Genomic DNA, 19,209 nt, shown 5'->3' on the forward strand with positions numbered 1-19,209 from the left:
TCAATTATCAGCACGGAGTTCACTCAGAGTTTTCTCAGCACACTCTCAGACCTTCCTGTGGTAAATGAAGAGATAGACCATATACCTTGGAGTGATGCATTTGGTCATAGTACACTAATAATACATTAACAGTATTGATTTCTTTTTCAATCAATGATGTTTATTTGCAAACTACATTCAGGCTTTGTGGATATTGCAGCACAAATGAACAGCGATTCTGAGATATATATATATATATATATATATATATATATATATATATTTATTTGATCTTATTTCAAAATGGAAGAATATTAATAAAATGGAAGAGAGAGAGAGAGAGAGAGAGAGGGAGCCCGCTGAGAGCCAGAATGTCATCAAGCCATCAAGATGCAACACAGTAATTAACTGTTGACACTCGTGAGGAAGCCAGCACAAATTAATCTTGACACATTTGCAGACGACCGATATCTTACAGTGAACACTTTGTAATTATATTTAAAAATGAAAATTAAATGACACTTAAAACTAGGTTGTCATGCTCAATGAAGTGGGCATGTAGAAAAGGGGGACTGCTGGGATTAGAAGGATTGCGGTGTGGCTGCTCGTCACTCAGGGGCGGCAGGGACCTCTGTCACCCGTACACTGCTGCACCAGTTATCTCCGTCATAGCCACGTTCGTCTGTCCTTTGAATCATTTATTCTCTTTCGCCACTAATTTTGACTGTGCAGTTGAAAATAGTTTGTTTTATCTTGGTTTTAGATCAGATTTTGCATCAGTTTGGTTTATAAAACTACATTCTGTAAAAAGAAAAAATAAATGTAGTATTATTCTACGTTATTAATCCACTGCTTTCTCCCTTTTATTGTTACCTCAGTTTTAACAAATCTGAATACACTGTGGCATTTAGGATCTCTGTTGTTGTACTGTCAGTTGCAGCTCAGTTCCTACATAATGTAACTGAGAGGAAATAAGAGAACGAAAGTATCACATGATTCAACTTCCTACTCCTCTTTATGTCAGTTTAACCAGGAATCATCTAATTTCCCCTCTTCACTTCTGTTTCTAACCAGATTGCAAGACAACAGCAGCAGCTTCTGCAGCAGCAGCACAAAATCAACCTCCTCCAGCAACAGATCCAGGTCAGTGAAAGTGTTTCTGTCGGCCCTCTAACACTCAGCAGCTTACTACTCTCACTTCTTCCATGCTGACTACCAAAAACAGTTTCTTCTTCTCGGTGCAGTCACCACTGCTGTCATTACGAGCCACACATCTGGATTTAATAGCAGCAATCAATACAATCAGACATTAAAGTAAATAACTTCTGTTAGCCTCTCCTTCTCATCCCTGTCTTTCTATTTTAAAAAATGTCTTGTCTTTTTATCTTTAATTTTTGTGTCACACTAACATTCATCACTCTCATCAAATGTTAATTGCCTGTTGGTAATCGGGAGGGCTTTAAAATATGGAGAAGAATAATTAGCACATCTTAATGAACAAAAAAAAGAAGGGAGGGGGTGCGGGGTAACAACGGCTAATGAGTCCTGTTGATGGAGAAGAGCCTGGAGGTGGGGGACATGAAAGAGGCTGGTAAATGCCTCTGAAGCAAGCCGGTCTCAGAAGGGCAATGTGGCATGTTTTCACCAAACACAAGAGTTACTGAAACTCACATTGTCATTATGCTGTGCAGCTAGCGTTATGCTTTATGTCCTTGTAGTTCCTATATTAATGTGGTGCTCTAGTTTTTGACCTATGCACCTCATGTGAGACATTCTCATTAGTGTTTGTCTGTTTGTGAGTGCAGCAGTGAAAGACCACCCAGGCAGCATGTAGCTGGACATGGTCAGACAGCACAGGGTTATCCAGGGATGGTCGCTGGCAGTGGTCAAGGCTGTGAGCCTGGCTGCCTGTGTGAAGCTAGCGTTATCCTGCTGGGTGTGCTCAGTGTCAGGCACATCCTTCTCCGTTCACCTCCTCCTCCTCCTCTCCTTGTTCTTCTTACTGATGACTCCCTGTCTTATCCTTTCATTCTCCCTTTCTTCTAACTCTTCAAACATTTATGTCTAACAAATTGTTCCCCCAGCACCTTTTAGCGCTCCCTGAAAGCGATACTATTTGTTTGTTTGTTATTTTTTGCTCAAGAGCAGTTTCTCCTAATGGGGCATCGTACACAGGCTGTCCTTAGTATACACTTAGGCAAAGCAAACTTCTGGTTTCAAACATAAGTTAGCGCAAATACCAGATTTACTGCCAGGACATCGAAATGCCTCTTCCAAGAGCTCTTTGCGAGAGAAAGGCCGTACTGTCAACATGTTCTCGCGAAGCCACACGCCTGGACCTTTCACTTCAACAGTGGACAGTCTATTAGAAAAATAATTCCGCTGAAGAGAAGCACAGAGCGCGACACTCTGTCTAGAAAACACTCTCAAATGAAGTACTTTATACACGACTGAGGGGCTAGTATTACTCATATCATGGAGGACCCTTTACTTATGCTCATTGAGCATAAGGGCACAGCCCTAATGCATCTCACTTTTAAAGGCCCTTGCTTTCATCACAAAGTTAAAGGCAAATGATACCTGAAAATTCCCCTTGATGCATAGTTTTGAGAGAGGGTGGGGGGGTTGAGTGTGTATGGGAACACACTTCTAAATATCCATTTCAAACACTTGAACAGAGATACAAGTAAAGTCCTTTCTTGCAGAGCCCAGTCAGCCAGCTTCTCCCTTGACCAAATGTGCTACAGATCTTCCCCGATAAAAAAAAAAAAAAAAGAAAAAAAAAAGCCACATCCACAATTAAACAAAAGAGTCCCATGGTCAGACCATCTGTTCCACTGCCCATCAGCCTGTGCTGGCTGCATGATGCAGAGAGAAAACGCCACCCAAGAACAAACAGGGATTGCTCTCAATATTTCAAATAAGTTTGATCTTGTGCAACATTGTTTATCCAATAATGAGTCCTTTAAAGCAGAATATGTTCTCTATCCCTAACCTAGTTTCTTCTAGTATCCAGTGTGGTGATGGATACTCCTCTCAAGTAGGAAAGAGAGCAGATAAAAGAGTCAGGGGCAAGTTAGTGAAGCATTTTTGCCACTCTGTTTTTGTTACTGCTGCCTCTTAAAAATGCCCTGGACATTTTAATATATAGCAGCTTTGACTTAATTAGTTCTGTAAACAAGCCTCCAGCCTGTATGTCACAGACTTTAAGCAAAGTGGTGAGCAGTGTTGGGGGATTGAGTTACTCTGCTGTTAGAATGGAGAGCACTAAACTTTATTGGAGACCCCAGCGGCCATCAAAGTCCTTCTGTTTTGGCTTCAGGGAGAAAACCAAGAGAGAGCCTGAGCTAAGGTCTCGTATTGATGATGTAACCGATCACATCAGTGGACACTGTAAACTGTCCAAACAATAAAACCATGGGAACTGCAAGCGGAGACTGTTGTTAGCACACTATATGTGTTCTTTCAAGGGGTTTTTGCACGTGGACCTAAGGGAATCCGTCAGAAGTGTGTCGTTTTATAGGTTTAGTTAGTGAGGTCTGCACCATGCAGTTTAATCAAGCCTCCCTTTTGAATAGCCATCTCTCTTTTTATCCTTTCCCATCATTCCTACAAGAGAGGGATAGAGATTTAGTCTTTGTCCTTCGGGATTACAATGTCACTTGTTTTAAGATAGCAGATGTTTTGATTGCAGTGTTAGGGGCTTATCAAAAGTTAAAGCTCAAGGCTTTGTGTGTTTTCCCCTCAGCTTGTTTGTATTCCTTCAGTCCATCCTCGCTGTTGAAATCGTTTTGGCACTAATTCAATCCCAGGATGAGATTAACTCTTGAGTTGATTTAGCTGAAAATTTGAAACGCCACCAAGACACATGTGACAATTAAACATATATATTAGCAGAGAACTGCTTTATCTGCTAAGTTCCTTATTTCTCTGAGTCTGTGTGTGGGCACCGGGAGAGAAGAAAATAATAATGAGCACACTGTTCTGTTTTTCACTCAGGCATACTAGGCATTATTTGAGTTTCCTCTTCATGGCTTTCTGTTTCATAATCACGCCCACTTTCTCCTGCTCCTAATGGATGAGAAGCCGCAGCAGATGAGCAGCTAAACAGCATCACGTTGATCATGTTGACTGGAATGTTCTTTCATACGCGTATTCTTGTTACAAGACGGTTGAAGACGAGACACATGTCACTAAGATGTAAGCAACATTAGAGTGGCAGCGGCGGATAAAGAAAATTAAAGTCTCTCTGGACATAAAATAAAATGCCCCTAATGAGATTCGGAGGCCAAAGGTCAGACTTTCTCGTTGTCGTCATTTTGATTGACAGGGTTGTAAAACTTCCATCATGATCTATCATTACTGGCCATTTAAATTACATTTTGTTAAGATAATAAGACTTTTTATTTTTTTAACAATTATTTTACACAACAAGCTTGTAGATTACGCACTTATAAGGGTACTGGAAGACACCTATGATGCACGCATATGCATGCATGTGCACAATTACATTGTGGCTCGTGTCTAGGGTTACATAACCACTGTTTCTACGATGGCAAGTTTACAAACATTACTCAACTACAACTATGAAATGAAAGCATGTTTTGCTGCCTTTTCATCTTTACTAGTTTACACTTATCAGCTATAGAATGAGAAGAAATACTTTAATTCACCGTGTCGCTCAAGGGCTACTGGCAACTTTGAAGGTCAATGTTTTCTTGCTTGTTACTCACTGCACGAGATGATGTTGTGAATCAATCAGCCCACCTTAATGTCAACACGACAACTTTCACTGTTCAGCTCGTTTTTATTGCCTCGTGCTTGACATACTTTAGGGTTGATTGAATCTTTAAGTGCTTAAAAAATGGATTATGTGAACCAGGAATATTCTAGTTCCTCACTTGGGGAAAAAAAAAAAGGAGGGCATGGAAATAAAAGATGAACGAACACTGACAATGCAAAGAAACTTCAGACACTCAGCTGCCGTGACATTTATCGGTAGTATGTAGCTATATAACCGATCAATGCAATGACTAAAGCCAGCTAGACGAGGTCACGCATGTGCGTTCAAATACAATCGCTAATAGCAGTAGATCACCCTCAATGTCCTAATCTGTCAAAATTATGAACAGTTTGTTACACAAATTCGGCCGATGACGGAAAATATTCAGGTAACACGACCTGGTGGTGGGGCTCTGCGGAATTTAAGTGATAGTACTGCCCGAAGCCGTGCAGCAAACATCCATGCCCTCACCTCTCACATGGTAATGACCCCAGTTCATGCATTCTTCAAGGATGCGTCTGTTAAGACACAAACCATGTTTTTTTCTCTCTAACACACAGATACTCATACACATGCAGAGAGGTGATCGTGTACAGTACACAGGCACACAGGGACCCATGCGTTGATACACACATCAAGAGAATAAATATTGGCGGAAAGGTCAGGGTGAACTTTATCTTCACAAACAGGCTGGAGAAAACAGAGCTCCCCAGATGAAACAGAGGGACACTTTTAAGCCAAAACGTTTAATTTAAATGTTTTCATCCTGTAAAAATATCATAATATCATGACATCGCCGCTTGTCATTGGCTGCGGCATTGACGTGCCAACCCTGAGTACCCTGCGAGATCCAAGTTCTGAGAGATAATGCAGTTTTATGGAGGCCATTGTCTGCCATGTTGTTTACACGCCTGTTTCTGAAACCTTAAATGATCTGTTCATCAAGCAGGTCTGGTTCTATTTATCTCCTTCTGACCTTTCGTTCTCTCCCTGTACACGGCCTGGCGTCATATTCCAACCTCACTGTATGTACACACGCATTATCTGTGCCTCTATGTCCTACCTTTAACCTTGTGTCCACAAAGATACACAAACACAACAAACTAAATGTGTGCATCCTTTTCCATTTAAAGAGAGAAAGCCAGAGATTAAAAGAGGCCAGCATATTGTTGTCCACTGCGCACTTCAAAGTCTTAGAGGCTTTCTCACATGTCTTTAATGGTGTAAAGAAACAGTGGGGGACATGCAGCCGTCCAGTGGTTAGATGCTAAAGGTCCTGAGATTAAAGATGAAATTCAATTACACCAGCATCTAGCTGCCCACAGTTTAAAGGTGGACGAACTACTGTAGTGGTGGATCTTATAGCATATACATTGTTGAGACTGAGGACAACAGACAACACAACACTACTTCTGTTTCAATCCAGAAAAAAGTACCTTACATGCTGCTGTTTATTTTGAGTTAATATATTTTTAGAGGAGGAAAAAAGAATGTGCACAGAAGTGTGTTTCAGATAGTTGCACATGGATTTCCCATTTCCCTCTGTTACAAAGAAACCAGAGAACTCACAAGGGAAGTTCTGTTAAAGTGTATTCAGTGACTGTACAATCTGCCCAGTTAAACACAGCTTTTTTTTTACTTGCACCAAAAGAAATCAATCTACAAATCGTGATAGCAAATGATCCATTGCTCCCTCAGCAATGCCATCTATCTACTTGTATACATTTTGGCAGCGCTCAGAGTTTAAGTTCTCTGGAAACATCTGTATTAGCTTGGCGAATCAGGATTTTATGTGCAGATGTGGTCAAGATTTGTCAAGCTGGATGTGAGACATCTGTCACGCCTCACATCCAGCTTGACCAGAAGCTTTCATCGAGTCATTCCACAGATTCTCAAAAAAATCCAGCCCTTGCTTTTCGCTGTGCCACTAGAAGACTTTTGCATTCTTGTTGTGATGCCATTGCAGTTTGATTCAGCTGCATGCTAAGGAAGCTCGGGGGTTACAGTCCCGCTGCAGCACAGATGAAGTCACTGTGAGGTCTTTGTCACTGAGAGGCAGTTGGCCCCTAATAATTGGCATGTATTAACTGTTTCCTCCATCCTCATAAACCCCACACAGCCTGAAGCTTCTACCATTATGCTCTGCAGCCATTTATATGCAGAGCTTTTTAGCTGGGCATTAAACATTTCTATATTTATCTAGTGCCGAACAAATTGTTATCTAGCTAGATCTCCAAGTATGAACAAAATTGGTGTTCAGCTTGTATTTAAATTGGCTTGACTGGTTTGTATTCACGTCTTTGTTATTATAAAAAGGAATATGCATACTTTCCAACGCAGTAATTTAATGCACTGATTCTGTTTGGTTGCCAATTTAGGGAAGCAAAGACTGCAAAACTACAACATTATGGTAAATATTTTAAATCAATCAGATGAGTTTAAATAAACACAGGGCTGTATGGTAATTGCACAAAGATAATAGCGCTAATTTGTGTATTCTCAAATGCTTTTGTTGTCTCCCCGGCACAAATGATTTTCTCAGTGTGAGACTCTTATTAATGCACTGGCAAAAAAAAAAAAAAAAGCACAAAAATAGACATTGTTAAAGAGAATGTGTAAGTCCCCCAATTAGCACAGCTAGATTGGAACTGTTAGCATGATAATAAGAGAATAATAGAGCAGGGAAATGATCGTGTGTGTGTGTGTGTCTGTGTTGAGTGTGTTGCAGTGTGCACACGCGTGTCTGTGCGGATGCTGCGCTGCCAGTGCCTTTCCCTTGTGTTGAAGAGCTCCGTGTTAGCCTAGTAGGATTAGGTGGGGGCATTAACAGCCTAGTCAGACGGGCTTGGCTCTCGCCCAGGGAGGCTCAGTCCAGCATGTTCATCCTCCATTTAAGGAGACTGTTAGCTGATGAAGATGTGCACATGCAAGACTGAAGATAAAAGAAAGCGGTGACCCGACTCATTAGCCCCTGTGATTTAATATATTGACACTTGGATACAAATAATTCCATTTAGTGGACTCTATTGGCGGGGAGGGAGGGATCAATTTAATTAGTTATGAAATGTGACTTCTTATCAGGAAGCGGGAGAAATGCTGACGTTAAACAAAGTCGTGTGCAATTTAAACAATAAAGCCATCACGGCCCTGTTAAAACTTAATGAGGCACAAGGAGGTGTAATAGACACAACCTCAGCAGTGGCAGTGATGGTTTGCAAATGAAGCTGAGTGGATGAACAGTTGGTACGTAATGTCATTTGTCTGTTAAAACAAAGTGTTGCTTTAGGAATATAAACAGTAGACGCTGTTTGAACGGACTGGGGTCTGTGGGTTTTGCCCCATTAGGTCACGATAATGTGTCCTTTCTTTGTGGATGGGCAATATATCGATATTATATCCATGGTGATATGAGACCAGATATCATCGTAGATTTTGGTTATCCTAATATCACAGCCTCAAGTGTCTTTTCCTGAATTTATTGGCTGCATTTCAGTGAAGTGATGTAATTTTTTCAACTTACCAGACTGGTGTAGCTGTTCTATTATTTGCCTTTGGTCATTATATTCACATTACTGATGATCATTTATCAAAAATCCCTGTGTAAATATTTTGTTAAAGCACCTATACTCAACCCTACAACATCAATATCAAATATTCTGATCAAAAATATCCTGATATTTGATTTTCTCCATATCGCCCAGCCCTACTTAAAACAAGTGTGTTTTGATTCAAACTAAAAGGTGACTATTTGTGTTATTATTGCATAAAAACTGGATTTAAAGATATTTTTTAAATGTAAGAACTAATCACTGGCTTTACTGAGTCCATTCAGAAGCAGTCAATTGAAACATGTGCTTGCTTGTACTGCGTCTCTGCCAATGAAATGAGGATGTAGACAAACATAGGTCCATTATTGCTGTAAATTACACAATAAAGCCAGGCTTTTGTGTAATTGGCCTTTGTATTCAGACACCTCAGCAGTTTAAGCAGCGATAATTAAGAGGCTCCATCTGAGAGGTGCCACATGAACGGCAGTAATGTGTGAAATCACACCTGAGGGTCTACTTAAAATTAGTCACCTGAGGGGTTTGTAAAGCAGCCGTGGGACGGGCTAATTTATGACACAAAACTTCCAGCCTTCCATCAGTTTTCACAGGTGAGGAGAACAACCGACACAAGACAGGAGATTAGCTTGCATTTGGGAATGCGAATTTGCCTTGTAAATTAAGCACAGTGCAAAATAAAGCTGATAACTGAACATCTTTTCCTCACAAACATATACGTTGAATGAGGCACCTTCATGTTCTGTGTGGATATCACTATAAAGCACCTGTTTAGAGCCCCATACACCCTCCCTGGATGAAGGCAGGGCGCCTACACTTAACAACCATTGTGCCCCCCAACCCTCGCAAGGAAAATATCAGTTGAGAGAGAACACATCCTCCAGTGTGATGTTGATTTAGTTTCCTCTCCCTCCCTGCATGGACTGTGTTTTCTCTGCTAATGTTGTGCAAACTGTTTTGTCTTTGCATTGGCTTTGCGTGGCCATCGTCATCAGCAGTGGGCACACTCACAGGGAGAAGGAGCTGCATTAATAGGCTCCACTGTGTACGGGCAGCCGGCAGGGAGAAAGGGGCGCGTGTTTTCTTAGGGCTGGGGTGGCAAAGCAAAGCATTCAGCCCATGGCCGATGCAAAAAAAGGACCTTTTTGTTTTTGGGGCGGAGGAGAGTCCAAGCATTCCCCAACAGAACACAATGAATGAGCTATTTTGTCCTGCAGTTTTTCACAGAAACAGAACTGTAGAATGTTTTGTTTGTTTTTCCATATCTCAGTTCTCCAACACCTATTTTTTTCTTTTGAGCTTAATTTAATTGCTTATGGTTGATTTAACCTGAGCAGTATTTTTCAAACAAGATGTCATGTTACCTCTCTTGTTTGATCTTTTACACAATCATCAGCAGGCGATGATATTTGAGCACATTTGAAAGCCTCAACGCACTTATGTCTCTAATAAAGTTGCCCCTCCTGACAGGCCCGCTCTGCTGAACAACAGAATGGGCTCTGTTGTTATGTGTGGCCCCAGCAGCTGGGAGGTAACAGCGAAGACAGAGCTTCAGTCTTTGAGGACGGGACAGAGGGGGGAAACCCAGCCATAGTGTGGACAATACCATTACACAAAATAGGGGTGGTTTTCTGTTCCAAAATCAGACAAAATGATATCTATCGTGAGTGCAAAAAAATTAAATAAAAATTGAATAAGAGAATTAAACATGCTTCATATTGAAATATAACAGGCAATGCCAAGAGGAAATATTTAGATATTATTTTACAATTCTTTTATGCAACCGAAACAGTTAAAAACGGACAGACAGTGCATTTATGTCTCTCTGCTTGCCCCAAAGTGTTGGAAGATGTGATATTTCAAACCCTAACAACCACATTATTTCATAAGCCTCACATACTTAAATCCCTCTATGTTCCACCCCCCCCTGCCCTGTTCACATCACATGCTTGTAGCCGGCTATCTGACTCGCCCGTGTCCAATGTTCTTTGGTACCTCACTTCTCCCCCCTGCAATGAGGGTCCGAGGCATTTCACTTATTCCCATTTCCATACAGCGAGGATGTATATGCAGGATAATGATGTCGGCCCCAAACCCACTTGTGCGTTTGTTTATGTCTGTTCTCTTCTTTCCCGTCATTACACATGCTGTTTGAGGGAGTCCCAGTGGATTTGGCCAGTTGACTGCGAACCTTAATTTTAGGGCCAGACCTTGGAAAAAAAAAATATCATTCCCCCCCAAAAAAGAGCTGATATTCTTTGCTGGAATTTGCTGTTGAAATAATCTGTATTTTAAGGGTGATTGCGTTGCTGTGTTGCACACTATTCATAGCATACATTGTGTCAGTACGTAGAAATGTTTTCAGAACCAAAGATAAAGTAATATAAAAGCAAGCTGTAGCATGAAAACTCTTCAGACACTCAAACATACGTCACTGTAGAAGCTTTAAAAGGGAAGAAAACACCTTAAAGCTCATCTTTCATGACTATTTTCTATATAAATCAATTTTGTAGATGGAGAAATTTCAGTTAAAGAATTAGCACAATTTGCTTTGTGAACACGTCTAGAAATGCATTCTTGCATCTTGTTTTATTGCTTTTATTATTCTTCCTACAACATTTAATGACTAAACTACATTAAATTAAAGCAGTGTGCAGAAATCCTGTAAATGCCCAGCAGTGTATTTGAGCAAACAGTAGCCTGCAGTTTTATCCAGAATTCCAAGGAAGTCAGGAGCAACGACGAGATGGGAGGAGGGCTGGAGTGGAGGGATTTGGGGTGGGGTGTGTTAGGCGGGTCAGAGGGTTGGACTACCCTGCTTTCAAGCTCCCATCGACTTAATATAGACATATTGGAATGGCTGTTTTCCAAGAAGGCTTGTTTTACTGTGTAAGGAATTAGTGGAACAAGAAGTCATCTATTGGTTATTCCCTCTGGATGGTCTGACCTCACTCAAGTGTCTGGATTTGCTGCACTTTATCCTGAACAGCACTCAGTGTTAAAACACACACACACACATACACACACACACACACACACACACACACACACACACACACACACACAGAGGCATGACTGATGTGCAGTGTTACACTCAAACCTGAGCAAACAGTGCCTGCTGTCACAGTGAGAGCCGTACCCCAACAATTCAGAGAAAAAAACATTATGGGGCTTTTTTCCAGGCTGCTGCTTGTACACACTGTTGATTTTTGGATTCAGTTGTCTATCTTTGACTGTTGTAGGGAAGGGGGCTGCGCAACAGCTTCAGGAAGGAAGTGAGGAGAAAGGTCAGAGACTTGACCAGGACAAGGGCCCTTTGTTAGTGACCTGAACCTCTCCAGTGTGTTTGCCCTCCCCATTCCAGTGTGCCCATTTTCGGAGCAGACAAGCAGAAATAATGTGCTTCAGTCTAGTGGGTGGTAATATGAAGACCTGGAGTCTGGAGCATCAAAGTCTGGTTCAAATTTATTGATCTATTTGTCTGATTACCATTAGCTACAGACAAATCCAAACACCATCGCATCTGTGTTCCATCAATGTGTGTGTCTGCCGTGCGGTGTATCTGTTCAGCGTACAGCAGTAGAACAACCGGCTGATAAGTGAGTGGTAAAGGAGTAATATGTGCTTAAAAACTGTTGATTGTTTCATGGGGGGAAGAAAAATCCTGAAGCAACACAGAGGATTCAACAGCCCAGAAGTGCTTTTTCCACTGAGTGATTTTCCTCCTGGTTAGGCTCCAGTACAGTGTACACCCAGCGGGCTGTGTACACAGTGGCGGGTGTTAAACATATCCTGCTGTCTAGTGTCAGTTTTACTGTGTGTGCTGCTGTTGGGATGTAGCCAGACTTGCCAGCTTCCTCAAGATCACTTTCCCTTTAAATGGATCACAAAAGGTGATTTCCACTCACAGGCGTTCGGTGTGCAGCTCAGCGGAGAGGGGGGGGGGGGGGGGGTTGGGGGGGACAAAGTGTGAACTATCAGTTCTTACAGCAACAGCTGGAGTCTATCCTCCCTGGGTGAAATTACAGAACCCCTCCTATAGAAAATGTGAAAGAGAAGGTTAGCGAGAACTGCGGATCTGACAGCTACTAAAGTGTGGAAGTAATTTTATTAAAATGAGATGTCAGTGAAACGTGAGTCCTCTTCTAAATGATTACTGGTGATTGTGATCTTTTCCTAATGGGAAAGGCGCCTATTATAATCTAAATGATTGTACAGAATTAAGAGCATCATCACCACAAGCTCCTCAGATATTTTTTTGGCTGCGTGTGGTCGCATTGTTGTCAATATTTTCATAAAATACTTGAAGGGGTTTTACTTTTCACAAGTCTCCTCGAGACAAATGAATGCAGATTATATCCAAGATAAGCACATGTGTGAGAGGTGTGTTAAAAGGTGTCAAGTAGCAATTAATCAGGATGTTAGACCCAGGATCTCACAGGTCCTTTCAAGCTAATAACCATGAAACACAAGGTAGGTGTTTGTCTTTTTTGCCCCTTTAGTCTTTCAATCGTGTTAATACCGGCTGATTCTGGCAGTAAAAACAAAAACCCGCCCAGTTTCCTTCACATGGCGCATTGTGGTGCATAGCGAGTAGCAAACTTGAGTGTGGATCAGTGCAAGGAAGTGTAAGAGGGTTCAGAGGAAAAGCCAGCAGGGGGTTTTCAGGCCTCCTGGGTGCTTTGTAGAGGCTATAACAGACAGTGAGGAACATGGCTGTTGACAGGGGCCAAAGTCAGTGCTGTAATGCGCTGTACATCTCCATTAGCTCTCAGTGTTTCGGAGCTGCTTGCTCGTGTGTTGTAGGTGGATGCCTGCACGTCTAGAAAAACAGCAACACTCACTCTTTTTCGTTGCCACAAACACTTCATAGCATCACCTGAGCTCAATACAGGTCTGTAGAAATCTGTTTAAAATGTGAAATGTTTTTTTAATCACACAGCTTGTCAGAAAATAATCATAAAAGTGCATCTTTCATCTAAAATATGCTAAGTGCTGTGTGTATTTCACCATGAGTAAAGCTTACAAAAATAATGAAAAATAAATCTAGTAGTAGCAAAAGTGCGTCATTCATGGGTTAATGCAGTATTAAAGCTGAATTTGTAAGTGTATGTGTGTGTGTGTGTGTGTGTGTGTGTGTGTGTGCAAGTGCGCATATTGCATGTGTTGTAAGTGCTAGGAGAAATAAAGGGAGCTCTTTCAAGTCTACCCCGTCTTTTACACCTTGTGTATTTACACATCAGAGATGAGAGTCTGTCTGAGCCGCCTGACTCGTCCTCTGCAGTCTGACCCCAGGATGGGCGGCTGTTATAAACCATTGTACACTGAGCTGAGTGTTTTCTTAGTATAACTTGGTTAATTTGGGCTCTTTAAGTTTTATTTACTATAAATGAATGATGAATAAGCTTTTCTGGATAACGCAGAGTGACGCACTAGAGGAAAGTTGGGTGATTGAGCTAAATATTGCAAAAATAATAAATAAGATGTGCTGTTATTTTTCTCACAGAATAAAATAAACCTAATTAGCTCTTCCACAATATGGTATCTATATGGTATCCTACTCACAGAACTGCAAGTTGCCGCTATTTATCAAACACCAGCATCTCCTTGAGAGGGAAACAGATTGCGTGCTGGCCTGATACAGACTTCATCAGGTCATCTGAATTGATGATACATGTTGCAAGGCGGCTGAGTTCCCCCAGAAACCTCTGTTGGAGTGCTTGCTGGCAGAGACGGGGGCCTCAGCCAAGTCTGTCTGACTGATCACTACAGATGCTCCTCTTCAAGTATTCCGAGTCAGATCCTTAGTGCTGGGTCTTGAGGGACAAACAATAGCACCTGTTCCTCATAAGATAGCCCATTCATGTATCTTTAATGAAGCCTGGGGGCAGATGGTGTGAAATGACATTATCCAGTACTTAGCAGTACTAAGACAAAGGAAGAGCAGTGCCAGCACAACAATGCCGCTGTATTTACGAGGAGAAGGGAGGACGCTGCCCAAGTGCCCTGCTCACATCTGCTCCACTTCATTCTCAGACTCCTCAAGATCATCTTGGCAATAGAAATATCCCGGGCACTCAGCCCATACATAGATGAAGTTGAGGGTAACTCTTAAAGGGAGAGGAGGTTGGGTTTGTAGTAATAGAGGGAGAGTGGAAGCCACACATATGAGAGCATTTCTTTTTGTCTCTGATTTTTTTTTTAAATATACATCTTCTTTTTTCCTCCACTTTAACAGTCAAATTAAAAAAAAAAAAAGAAAAAAAAAAAGAGGCGCTTGTGAAAATGTTATAATCTGCTCAGCCACTGTGCCAGCTGTTAATTGACAGCTCAACTAACCTCCACTATTTGTTGCCACCTTGAAGCTCCTCAGAATTTGATTTGCCATTCTCTGACATTAGTTGCCGTAAATTAAACTTTAATGCGTGGAGCTCATTACTGCAAATCACAGCTATTCAAACTCAATGCATTTATTTCCCCTTCAACGCACATTCACACTCTGTCTTGCCTCGGTGAATCTTGTATATTCTGCTCCATATTTTAAAATAATAATAGTAATAAAAGCTGATATCCCAGATGAAATGACATCATTTACATTTAGTGCCGGAGGAAAATACGTCCAAGTATCTGATGCCTTTTGCGGGCTGTCTCTCGGTATATATGCTGTGTATAATGTGTAGACATGTCTTGTAAGATTCAGTTGTGTTAATTAATGCAGTAACATGCGCCTTTTAAAATGATTAAAATCAAATAAATAATGGGATTGTGTGAACGATAGAAAATATTTAATGGTTCTTTCGTTGTTTGGCATAACTATTGTTTGCTCATGTGAAGCAGCTGTTCTCCTGTTTATGTTTTGCTTGTATGATTTAAAAAAAAAGGATGATAAAAATTATGTTTAAGCATCTTTTACATGCAACAAATACCCCGTACGGTTGTACAGCAGTCTCGCAAAGATGTTTTCACTCAGGAGAATGTTTGGAAAATGTCTGACAGCCAATAATTTTGTTAAGAAAAAAAAAAAGGAAGTAACTTTTAATTTACTGCTGAGGCATGTTAGTTAATTCATGAAAATGTATGAACTACCACGCAACACACTTGTAACATACTTGGAGGGATGTGGACTTGAGGGAGCCCTTTTCTGCCCCGTGACTACCGCACATTCAGCAGCAGACTCCATCTGGTTTTACAGTCCAAATACACAGACAGAGAAAAGCTGTGTTCCCCAGTGTCCCCCCCGCCTGTCACTGGCCCTACCTCATGTTGTGACATTAATTATTGTGTTTTTCCATATGTTCCATACATGCAAGGCCAAGATTCATCTTTCATCCATTCAGCCTGGAAACTTGGAACACAGATCCCTATAAAGCAATGTTTTATTTAAGGTCATTTGTCGCAGTCTCCTTGGCCATTTATTTTTTCTTCAGTAACAGCACATTTCGCAGAATTACTTTTGGAAGAATTACATACTTTTCTATTCTTCTATAATGCACTTTCTGCACTTGCACTTCTGTAAAAGCTCAGTCGGCATAAAACGGTTCTATTTATTTAGTTTTCAGTCTAGCTCTGCACCTCTGGACAGATCAATAAAGTAGTTTTAAGTAGGTTTAGCGTGCTAGCTGTGAAAGAAACTGGGTGCGACTACTCCGGTAAAGGGTCTACAGGGGGAGCAGCACAGGCTGAAAAAGTGGAGATCATAGTAGACCTCAGCCAGAACATGGGGGAAAAGTCATTGCTCAGAGCAGGTTGATTTCATGCCCCAATGCAGCGGCGGTAATTGCGCCCAGACCCGTTTTATTGCGAGTTGATTTTAAGGAGGGATGAATGGAGAAACATTCTGTAAAGTGTTTATTTTGGGGGATGACCTTTATTAACCCATTTTCCAGGCAGGTTCCCCTGAGGTGGCCTGGCTCAGTGCGAGATTAACCCTCGCAGGCCCGTCGTAGCCGGGCTGCTCCCCGTCATAGAGTTTCAGGAAGCAGGGAATGACAGTAAGATTGGAGCTTGCAGCATGTGTGCAAAACCCCCACACACCACTTTTGAGACATAAGCAACTCACCCACCCTTGACACACACATGCAGGGAGTTTGGGTTGATACTCCCAGTAGGCAAGTCAGCAGCAGACTGGAGGATGGTGAAGGTTAATATGTGAGTGGAACAGACAGTCAGAGAATGACATTAAAATGAAATACAGCAAGCGGCATGCACTTTTCAACTGCATGCTATTTTTCCTCTGCTGAAAACAGTCGTAGTAAATTACTGGATTGTCTTCAGGCTTTTATCATCTAAATAAATGATCATCCAAGATTATATGAGTGGATAAGGTGAGGGTCTCCTGTGTAAAACATTCAACAATCCTCTTGCTAACATGCTGTGTCTACTGCAACAGCAAGAGTGTTGGTGAATGGTTCTTTCAACACGTCCAGTACGTCTCTACAGAAGCCGTACAGACCTGCTGAGCCTCTCTGCTCTCTGTCCTGCATGTCACTTCCTCTAACTGACGCTGGAACAATGTGCATATGCGAGGGCCTTTGATGTTCCGAGGTGAAATTGTGGTTTGGATTAAGAGCAGGCGTAGCTCGGCCAGGTATTGTGCGAGCACACGAGGGCTGTCAGTGCCGCAGAGCTCCCTGTCAGCACGCGTTAGACGGAGCTGTGATCTGGCCTCCCCCTGAGTGGGCTCTGTGTTTCTGTGTACCATGCCTATGCTTAGGCCTCTCTCTGATCTCTGCTCCCTATCTGTTCAGCAGGTCCAGGGTCACATGCCTCCGCTCATGATCCCCATTTTTCCACACGACCAACGCACTCTGGCAGCAGCAGCCGCCGCCCAGCAAGGATTTCTCTTCCCTCCGGGAATGTCTTATAAGCCAGGTATGCTTGCAGCTTAAGTCTTCATTTTGTCCTTCCCACTTTCTCTCTGCTTGCCATGTCTTTTCCCTTTACACTTTGATTCATAATTATGAGTTTTAGTTTTACAGTTGCTACACTTATATAGCAACCAAGTGACAACCGGGCCTAAAAAAATGAAGCCAATACGGAAGTACCAGAATCTGCAGTTCCTCAAATGGCCTCTTGAGGCTGGCTATTTGAGAGCCAGTCAGTCCCCACAGACCCCTTTTGTTAAAATGCCCAACTTCAAAGCAGAAATAATCATGTTAACAGCCTGGTACAAAAACAGTTTGGGTTTCTAAAGCTATTTCCCATTTCATGACAACTGTACAGGTGGTGAATTTTCATGTAACACACCCATTTACATTTTATGAAGGCTTAAAGTTACGCAAAATTAAAGGCCTGACGTCACCACCCCTTGCTCTGCCGCAGCTCCACCCTTTTGTCCAAATATGGTCACTTCTGGCTCCAAAAATCCAAGATGGCGACACCCAAAGCACCAAACTCAAAGCTTCGAAATGGGAGTCCACAAACTAAGTGTTTATGTCACGGTAGCTGCCTGCATTATTTTAATACAGTCTCTGATAGCAACAGACTTCACACTTGAGGCCACTGGCATGCCCTTCTCTGTCTGAACTTGGACTCGACACCAAGGCCTGGGAATGCTCTAGTCCACGTGGAACAATAGATATGGGTAGAGAAGCCGAGGAATGTCAACATGTCTTCAACATGAAACTGTATTTCGGGAGTGTGCCAGCTGTAATCGTTTTCCAAGTATCTACTGTTTGAGATCCAATAACTCAGGCGATGAACCCTGCATGAAAAGTCTTATATTGTTATATGCTTAAAAAGCAACTCCCCTCTTCTCCCCTTTTACAGTTTCGCACAGTTATGTCTTTAGACAGTGAAATTAAGTAATTAAAAGACAATTATAAGATGAGAAGCTTGTGGGTGATGCAAGGAACAGGTTTTCCTGCATGTATAACTGTTTTCATTGCCTGTAGCAGCATGTCTCTTTCTCTCCCTTTGTCTTTTGAATTGAGTGAGGGAGAAGCCCTCAGAATAAAAACGTTTTCGGAAAAAGGTGTTGCAACATGTTGTCCGATACCGTGCCAAAACAATAACCCCGTACACCCTCATATTCTTGTGAAAATGTAAGCTGTGTCATCAATATACTACTGTTTGTTAAATGTTAAAAAAAATACCCATGGCCCTAGTTGCTCCCTTCTTCACCTCACATGGCTCACGTGGTCCCAGAGCCTGCAGTTTTTGATGTTTCTTAGTTATTTAATCAATTTAAACTGATTTTGTACTTTTTTTTTTAAGTTTTCCTATTTTCACTCCCACGCATGCAAATAGAAGGAGACGGTGTGTTGCTGAAAACTTCACTGTCAAAGAGAAAAGGATTTATGAGTCAGCTTGAAAGAGGAAAGTCCTCCTGTTTGTCATAAAACAGTACCAGAACAAGGAAGAGGACTGGAAATGGAAAAAGAAACACAGGGAAGTCAGCAGGTTCGCAGCAGAACATTAAAAGGTGTGGTAGTGCAGTTAATGAATTAACTATAAAACCACAGGATGAAAAAGAAAGTCAGCTATTTTGGAACTATGGAGCCATGACAGCTTAAACAAAGTGCCTGAGGGGGAGTCTTTTACCAGTGTGCTTTCTGCAATAGATTTGACACGGAAAATGTTTTAGTTCAAATAACAGGAGCTATTATGGAATCATGGTCAGGGGTCGCCATGTGTATAGTTCCTGCATAATTCATGAGTTCATGAAGAAAAAGCAAAGGGAGTCTGAAAATGACTCGTGCAGTCAGGAGAGGTATTTCAAAAACCTCTATTATTTCTCCCCGTCCCGCACAATATACACAATATATCCAGAGAGTACAATGTTATCGCCACCACCTGCAGGGTATACAGGATGCTGCCGTGTCTTTTCTCCATGAAGTGAGTGGCCAAGCATTCACTTCCAAGACTAAGGCACACTAATCTGAT

At 41.8% G+C, this 19,209-nt stretch overlaps 1 protein-coding gene across 14 annotated transcripts in view; it reads left to right on the forward strand.

The window, feature by feature from the left end:
• The window catches only part of sox6 (SRY-box transcription factor 6), a 145,382-nt gene that overhangs the window by 86,044 nt on the left and 40,129 nt on the right, over nt 1-19,209 (forward strand). For 12 of the 14 annotated variants that reach the window (XM_033628437.2, XM_033628438.2, XM_033628439.2 and 9 more), the window contains 2 exons: nt 1,054-1,122; nt 17,073-17,196. In XM_033628437.2, coding sequence (XP_033484328.2) covers nt 1,054-1,122; nt 17,073-17,196 — 193 coding nt within the window. The remainder of the gene's footprint in view (nt 1-1,053; nt 1,123-17,072; nt 17,197-19,209) is intronic. The other 2 variants (XM_078175431.1, XM_033628441.2) reach the window with 1 other exon arrangement.

Source organism: Epinephelus lanceolatus, chromosome 2 (assembly GCF_041903045.1).
Source record: "Epinephelus lanceolatus isolate andai-2023 chromosome 2, ASM4190304v1, whole genome shotgun sequence".
Taxonomy (NCBI): Eukaryota; Metazoa; Chordata; class Actinopteri; order Perciformes; family Serranidae; genus Epinephelus; species Epinephelus lanceolatus.